At 37.1% G+C, this 9,079-nt stretch overlaps 1 protein-coding gene across 1 annotated transcript; it reads left to right on the forward strand.

Annotated features, from left to right (window-relative positions):
* The first annotated feature begins 2,475 nt into the window (after nucleotides 1–2,475).
* Nucleotides 2,476–3,408, forward strand: LOC138168394 (olfactory receptor 4F3/4F16/4F29-like). The gene has a single exon (XM_069097423.1). The coding sequence runs from the start codon at nucleotides 2,476–2,478 to the stop codon at nucleotides 3,406–3,408; it is 933 nt and encodes a 310-aa protein (XP_068953524.1).
* The last annotated feature ends 5,671 nt before the right edge of the window (nucleotides 3,409–9,079 follow it).

Consider the following 9,079-nt stretch of genomic DNA (forward strand, 5'->3'; position numbering starts at 1 on the left):
AAATTTCCATATAGTTGGTTCTTTCTATTCCCATTCTTCAAACTTATGCTGCTACAGAGCTGGATTTATAATTAGGAAGATCTGAGTTTAAATCTTTCCTCACACACTAGTTGTGTGACCCTAAGGAAGTCTTTCACCTTCTATTTCTGCATTTAATCTTGATGGATGTCAACCTCTAAATATAAAATATTATAAATCTATATCAGTTTTTAAATTTAGGCAAAGTCTTATGTCCCAACCTTCAATGTATCATTTTGTGGATTCTTTCATTTTTAATTTTTTTGAAAAGCTACTTTGCTTTGATTTTTTTAATATGTGTTGGTTTTCCTTTGGTTATCTGTCAAATTATGTTGTATTCTCAAAGACTGACAGTAATATGTTTACTGCAGTTCACCATTGTGAACTCAAGGATTGAACTGAATTTCAGGCATATACTTGCTACTGGCCCTTACATTCTGTGATTTTTAGTTTTTTTCAATATTTCTGAAAATTTTTCTTGTACAGTTTCTTGAAATATCATGGTAAAATTATTTCGTTTTTGAGAAGTATTTAAATTTAATAATTTAAAATTTAATTTAAAAATAATTTTATTTCTTACTATACTAAACTATTTTCTTTCCATTCCTTTCCACCCACTCTCCATTGGAAAAAAGAAAAAGAAAACCTCTGTATCAAATATGCATAATCAAGCAAAACAAATTCTTGTATTGGCCATCTCCAAGAAATATAGGACTTAGTCTACACTTGGAGTCCATTGCAACACTGTAAGGAGGTGGGTAGAATGTTTTGTCCTTAAGTGTTTGGAATCCTAATTGGTCATTATGTTGATCAGAATAATTCTGATCAATAGAAATCCATTACATCCATATACCATAATTTGTTCAACCATTCCACAAGTGATGGGCATCGCTTCAATTTTCAGTTCCTTGCTGCCACAAAAAGAACTGCTATTAATAGTTTTGTATGTATTGGTCCTTTTCCTCTTTCTTTAATCTGTTTGGGGTATAGGCCTAATAGTGGTATCACTGGTCAAATTGTATGTGCAGTTTAGTAAATTTTGGGGCATGGTTCCAAATTGTTTTCCATAATGGCTGCACTAATTCACAGTTTTATCAACAGAACATTAAAGTGCTGTTTCCCCCATGCATGACCCTTCCAACATTTGACGTTTTCCATTGTGCCAATGGAATGTCACAATGTGGAACCAATACTGATAATCTTCCTGCTTACTGTTTCCTTTAGATCTGTCATATCAGTCTCTGTAGGTTACATTGTTTTTGTGTGGTTGTGTAATTTCTTGAGCTTGTTTTTCAGTTTCCTCTGACAGCGTGTCCTTATCTTTATCCTGAAACTTTAGACAAAATGCTTAATTTTATTTACTCAAACTAATGCCTCATATAATTGGAAATAACATAGTTTGGGATTTTCTCCAGAACTATTTTATGAAGGATAAAAGACATTTTCATTTTATAGTTACAGCTAGCTGTTAACCTGAAATGACATTAATCTACCTTAAGGTCCTCTTGTCTTAACCATACTTGGTTCTAAACGATTTTTTGGTTATTTCTTAAAATCCAAATCAATTTTTTTTCTTTTTGGAGGGGGGAAGGTAGGGCAATTGGAGTTAAGTGACTTGCCCAACATCACACAGCTAGTAAGTGTTAAGTATCTGAGGCTGGATTTGAACTGAGGTCCTCCTGACTCCAGGGCCAGTGCTCTATTCACTGTGCCACCTAGCTGCCCCCCAAGTAATTTTCTAAGGACAAAGATTTATCACCACTGAGGATCTTTAAAAGAATGTATCACATGCTTTCAAGGCAATTTCCAAAAGAAACTTCATAGAATTATATCAGACAATTACAAGACCTATATTGAATATCTTTATTCTCCATATCATTCCTTGAAATTTAAACCTTCATCTTCTATTTATCTCTTTAGTTCAACGTTTCATACTCCAATTAAATGATATTCCTCTCTTTACAACATCTCTTTCACCTGTAGAGTATTTGGGTGGAGCTTAAATAGCTCTGGACTGGAATTAGTAAGAACTGTGCTTGAAATGTACCTCAGTCACATTAATTGTGTGAACCTGGGCAAGACACTTAATTCCAACCCGTTTCCTTATCTATAAAATGATTGTGCTGCACTAGATGGTTTTTAAGATCCCTTTGAGTTCTATTGTTTTTGGGACCCTATGATGTTTTGGGGTATTTGTTAAAAATGTAGCATCCTTGTTTTATGTTTCCACCTTATCCATTAACAGAAAAACAGAAGCACGAGCAGAAAAAGCAATATTGAACAATTTCAGAGATTGTGTGATTGTTGCTTGGTTTGTGACATATTAAGATCATTTTTGACTTTACTAATTTGTACATCCCTCAAGCCAGGATACTAATATTATTCTCACGAATTCTGATTCTTGTATCATCTTTTTCCTTTAGGTAAGGTCATAACCAGCTGTGCCCTTTGGAGTCAATGGATGGAAAGAATCATTCTATAGTATCTCAGTTTGTGTTCCTTGGGCTCTCTGATTCATGGGAGATTCAGTGTCTCCTCTTTGTGTCCTCCTCTGTACTTTATGTGGTGAGCATTCTGGGAAACATGCTCATTTTGCTCACTGTGACCTTTGATTCTCATTTACACTCCCCTATGTATATCCTGCTGGCCAACCTTTCTTTTATTGACTTGGGTTTTGGCTCAGTCACAGCCCCCAAAATGATTTGTGACCTTTTCAGAAAGCAGAAATTAATTTCTTTTGGGGGTTGTGTTGCTCAGATATTCCTCATTCATGCATTTGGTGGCACTGAGATGGTGTTGCTTATAGCCATGGCCTTTGACAGATATGTGGCCATATGTAAACCTCTCCACTATTTGACCATTATGAATCCAAGAATGTGCATTTTCCTTTTGATTGTTGCCTGGATCACTGGCCTCATCCACTCCTTGATTCAACTGGCTTTTGTTGTAAACTTACCTTTTTGTGGTCCTAATGAATTGGATAGCTTTTTCTGTGACCTTCCTCGGTTCATCAAATTAGCCTGCGCTGAGACTTATAGATTGCAATTTATGGTCACTGCCAACAGTGGTTTCATTTCTCTTGGATCCTTCTGTGTACTGATAATTTCCTACATTTTCATCCTGGTCACTGTTAAAAAACATTCTTCAGGTGGTTCTTCCAAGGCTCTTTCCACTCTCGCAGCTCACATCACTGTAGTGGTTTTATTCTTTGGTCCATTGATATTTTTCTATACCTGGCCATTTCCTACATCAAGCCTGGATAAGTTTCTTGCCATCTTTGATGCAGTTCTTACTCCATTTCTGAACCCAGTCATCTACACATTCAGGAACAAAGAGATGAAGGTAGCAATGGGGAGAGTGTGTAGTTGGCTTTTGAAGAAGGTTGTTTAAATTCATTAAGAATAAAGACTGTAAGTCCTGAGTTTCTTAAATCTGATGCTTCCCAAATAATTCCATTGAATGTTCCATAGATATTTTAAACTCAACAAATCTAAAATGTAATATAACATAATAAAACATAATAATAGTTTGCATTTTTAATATAGCTCTTTAAGGTTTCCAAAGCATTTTACATGTGTTATCTCATTTGAACCTCTATCCATATTACATATGAGGAAACTGATGAAGGGGGTTATGACTTTCCCAGAGTGACACAGCTATTAAATGCCTAAGGCAACATTTGAACTCAGGACTCCCTGACTTTAAGTCTAGTATGCTCTCCACTATAACCCCTAATTGCCTCATTATGTTCCCACCCAACCTACACCTTTTCTGAACTTCTGTATTTCTTCTGAGGGTACCTCCATCTCCCCAGTCTCCCAGGTTCATAATCTTTTGGTTTTCCTTTGTTCTATACTCCCTTACCCCCCCCACATCTATCTATCTATCTATCTATCTATCTATCTATCTATCTATCTATCTATCTATCTATCTATCTATCTATCTGTCTGTCTGTCTGTCTGTCTGTCTGTCTGTCTGTCTGTCTGTCTGTCTATCTATCTGTATCTATATCTATCTATATCTCCTCCCCACAGCTGTCAAAGTGCTTCTCCTTAAGTAGAATTCTGACAAAGTCACTCCTCTGCTCAATAAAAGCTAGTGGCTTCCTATTGCCTCTAGCATAAAATATAAACTCTCCCATTTGACTTTTAAAGCCTTTCACATCCTTATCCAAACTTATTTTTCAAACCTCATTATATATTACTCCCTTTCCCATACCTGATGGGTATGATCCAAAGTGGCTTTTTCTCCCTTCCTTAGATATGGCCATCTCTTATCTTGCTGCTTTTTCATCCCCCGTGGCTGAAATGCAGCTTTTCCTAACCTATGCCTCATCAAATCATAGTATTAGTTCAGGCACCTCAGTCTTGTCTGAACTATTTTAATAGCCTCTTAACTTGCCCTCTTCCTTTCATTTCAATATCTCTCTATTCAAAGTAATCCTTTACAACAATGGTGTCAAACTCAAACAAATGGATTCCTGCTGCCATGTGTTAATTTAGAAAATAAAAAATTAACATTTTATATGTTTTGTTGTATTTTAATTGTATTTTTACCTATTTTGTTAAATGTTTTCAAATTACATTTTAATCTAGTTGGGGAGTTTTGTGGCTCCCCCTTGAAGCTGAGAGTTTGACACCTCTACTTCACATAGTTGCCAAAATTATCTTAAGACATAAGTCTGACTCTATCACTATCCTAGCTTGAAGGCTGTCAATGCCTCCTTAATCATTGCCACCTGGAGAAAACACAAATTCATGATATTAAAATTTACAATTCTTCCCAATATGGCTCCAACAAACCTTTTTGGTCTTATTTTATACTACTATCCTTCACCCATTCTACATTCTAGTCAAACTGGACTACTACCTGTTACCCAAATTTCACATTCAATCTTCTGTCTCTGTGCATCAGAACAATCCTTTCTCCATTTCTAGAATGTATTAACTCTTCATCGCTATGTATCAGAATCCTTACTTTCTTTCAAGCCTCAATTCAGGTGCCACTTCTTCTGTGAAAGCTTTTCTGATCTAAGCTGCTCTACCTCTTCTCAAATCACCTTATATTTACTTATCTGTCAATCAGTCAATAAACACTTATTAAGTGTCTACAATGTGCCAGAAACTGTACTAAGTTTTGAGGAAACAAAGAAAAGTAAAAGACGGCCTGCTCTCAAGAAGATCACAGTCTAATAGGGGAGATGAAATGCAAATAACTATGTATAAATGAACTATATTCAGGATAGGTTTAAAATAATCAACAGAAGGAAGGCATTATGATTAAAGAGGATCAGAATAGGTATCCTGTAGGAGACAGGATTTCAGCATAGACTTGAAGAAATCCAGGAAGCTAGGAGGTGGAGAGGAGGAGAGGGAACTTCAGGTTTGGGGAACAGCCAATGTTGTGAGGTAGAATGTCTTTGAGGAACAGCAAGCATAATAGTGTCATTGAATCACAGAGTATGTTTGGGGTGGGTGTAAGTTGTAAGAAGACTGGAAATGTAGGAAGGATCATATTACAAAGAATTCTGAACATTAACCAGTGGCTTTTATATTTGATTTTGAAGGAGATAAGGAGAAAATGGAGTTTACTGAGTAAGGATGGTGGTGGTGGTAGTGATGACTTGGTTAGACCTGTGCATTAGGAAGATTAAATTGATAGCTGAGTGGAGGATGGACTGGAGTGTGAGGAGACTTGAGTCAGGATGTCCAAAATTGCAATAGTCCTGGTGTGAAGTGATGAGGGCCTAAATCAGGGTGGTGGCAGTTCCAGAGAAGAGGGTAAATTTGAAAGATATTAGGGAGGTAAAATTGACAGATCTTGTGTAGGAGGGAAGAGAGAGAGAGAGAGAGAGAGAGAGAGAGAGAGAGAGAGAGAGAGATTGTAAGACTGACTAGAAGGTGTCCTCTATGGTAAAGGAGAGATTAGGAGGAGATTTTTCAGCAAATTATAAAGTTTTGGACATGTTGCTTTTAAGATATCTTTGGGATGTCCAGGTTGAGATGTCCAATAGGCAGTAGGAGATTCAATCTGTAGGTTAGTACTGGATAAGGAAATCTTAGAACCATCTTCATAGAGATGATAATTGAAACCTTGGGGACTGATGAATCCTTCTAGTATAGAGGGATAATAGAAGAGAACCCAAGACAGAACTCTGGGGGGGGGGGCGCCCATAGGTATTGGGCCTGAATTGGATGAAGATCCAGCAAAGGAGACAGAGAAGTCAGCTAATTAGGAGGAACGTCAGGAGAGACTAATGGACAACCAAGAGAGAAAGGGTATCAATGAGAAGAGATGATTGACAGTGTCAAAGGCTGCAGCGATCAAGAAAGATGTGGATTGAAAAAAGCCCATTACACTTAAAAGTTAAAAGATCATAGGTAACGTTGGAGAGAATAGTTTCAGTTGAATGAGATTAGAAACCACACTGTAGAGTTAAAAAAAAAAAGATCAAGAAGGATGGATTGGAGATTTCTATTGTAGTCAGCCTTCTCAAGGAGTTTAGCCACCAAAAGGAGGAGAGATATCAGATGATAACTGTGGGGATGAATGGATCAAATGAGGGTTTTTGAGAATGAGGGAGAGGTGGGCATGTTTGTAGGCAATGGAGAAGAAGCCAGTAGACCGGGAGAGATTGAAGATAAGTGGGAGAGTGAGTATGATAGAGGGGGCAAACTGCCGAAGAAGATGGGGGATGAAATGGGATGATCACATGTATAAAGAGGAGCTTACCTTGGGAAAAGGAAAGACTTCTTCATCATGAGAAACAAAGAATGAAGGAGGTGATAATGGCAGAGGGCATCTGAGTAATAGGAGATGAAGAAGAGGGGAGAAGAAATGGCCCTACTTTTTTCAATAAATTATAAGGCGATGTCCTCAACTGAGAGAGTGGGGACAGGGGGAGCCATGGGAGGTTTAAGTTTGGGAAGAATTGTTGTGACAAATGGGTCAGTGAGTTCAGGAACTCTAGAAGGATTGACTAGCTGTAGTGAGGGCACAGTTGAGGTCATAAAACACAAATTTATAGTATATATTGTATTTTACCTCATAGCATGAAAACTCTTTAAAGGCAATGATTTTCTTATTTATTTATTCATTGTTTCTATCTCTCCCCAATACCTAGCATTTTATTTTAAAGTTCTGGATTTGTGATATCATTATTTAGAGAACTCCATGGTGAGAAAGCTCTCTTTATCAAATTGGCAACACTTCTGCAACTTTCAGTCTCATAGAATTGCCTAGAGCACAGGGAGATTAGGTGACTTGTTTAGAGTTACAGAGCCAGTTAAGTATCAATGGTGGAAACTACTCAAACCTAAAGCCTCATCACTCCAAGGATGACTTTCTCTCCACAGTACCACACTTACATGAGTAAACACTTAAGAAATGTTCATTAAATCTTGTAGAATTGGGAGATGATTCTGGGAAGATGGCAGAGTAGGTCAGAAAATTCCAAACTCTCAAGATTTTCCCCCACAAAAGAGTTAAAGTAGCACCTTAGGGCGAACAAAGTGTGTGTGGAGATAAATAAGAACAGGGGCATAACCAGGGTCCTCCCCAGACAGTTTGAGATCAGAAGAAAAATTTTAGGAGGAGGTTTTGTCCTTGTGAAGAGTAAACACCTCCTGGTTAGGTTCCAGTTTAACAGCAAGTGGCTAGCAGTGAGTTGGCTTGAGAGGCTGCCTTGGCTCTAACCACCAGAACTTTAACCTCTGTGATAGGGAGGGTAGTTGGGAGTCTGAGCCTGGGAAGATCGAGGAAACCTCTGCTGACCAGGAATGCCAGACCCAGCTGTGCTGCAGAGAGTGAGGGTGAGCAGGAACCAGCACATACCTGGTGAGTGCAGAAGCAGTGGGGCAGAAAACCCCTGGTTGTGGGCTCTTACAGGAGGCAGGAGGCTGGAGGCTTGGTTTTGTCTTCAGGCTAGAGGGAAGAACTGATGGTCTGGGGCAAGAGGCACCATTTCCCAAACCCTAGGGCTAGTGGTGACACAAATAATTAAGCTAACCCCACAAAAAATGCACAGGCAAAGGAGAAAGAATGCAACTATAGAAACATATCATGGGAAGAGAGATGACTAGGGTTCATCTTCAGAGGAGGATATCGAAGTAAAGAAACCCCCAAAGAGTAACATCAAATGGTCACCTGCCCAAAAATAATTCATAGAAGATCTTAAAAAAGACTTCAAAAATCAAATGATAGAGATGGAGGAAAAACTAAAAAAGAAAATAATAATAATCTAAGGAAAACAAGAATGGTATAATAGGAAAGTTAACAAATTAGGAAAGGAGATTCAGAATCTTAAGGAAGAAAATGACACTTGAAAATTAGAATTGGGCAGAGTGAAGCCAGTGAAATTATGAGCCCAAGAAATGATTAAACAAAATATGAATAATGAAAAAATAGAAGAGAAAGTGAAACATCTTATAATAAAAACAACAGATTTGGAGAATAGATAAAGAAGAGAAAATTTAAAAATAATTGGACTAACTGAAAATTATGATCACAAAAAGAATCTTGATACAATAATAAAAGAAATAATCAAAGAAAATTGTCCTGAAGTATTAGAACAAGGAGAGAAAGTAGAAATACAAAAAAATCCATTGATCACCACTTAAAAGAGAACCTATGAGGAAAACTCATAGGAATATCATAGTCAAATTTTGAAATCCCCAGCTCAAGGAAAAAATATTAAAACATCAAGATTAAAGCAATTTAAATATGATGGTATCACAATTAGAATTACACAAGACCTAGAAGCAAAGACATTAAAGGACCATAGGTCTTGGAACACAACATATCAAAGAGCAAAAGAACTGGGACTCCAGCCAAAAATATCATTCCCTGCAAAGTTAAATATTATCCTGACTGAATGAAAAAAAAATAGAAATTTGACAAACTCTCAGACTTCTGAGGCTTTGTTAAAAAAATCCTGAACTTAATAAAAGATTCAACATGTAAGAACCAAGAGAAATATAAGGTACATAACAAAGACTGAATAGAAGGGACCCGCAAGGACAAACTTTACTTTTTATATATGTGAAATGTAAAATTGACATCT

This window comes from Petaurus breviceps, unplaced genomic scaffold (assembly GCF_028583685.1).
Source record: "Petaurus breviceps papuanus isolate PSGF00001 unplaced genomic scaffold, PetGlider_PUasm1.0 37, whole genome shotgun sequence".
NCBI classification, from domain to species: domain Eukaryota; kingdom Metazoa; phylum Chordata; class Mammalia; order Diprotodontia; family Petauridae; genus Petaurus; species Petaurus breviceps.

Coding starts and splice junctions, on each gene's coding strand:
- LOC138168394 (XM_069097423.1), top strand. CDS start 2,476: ATGGATGGAAAGAATCATTCTATAGTATCTCAGTTTGTGTTCCTTGGG.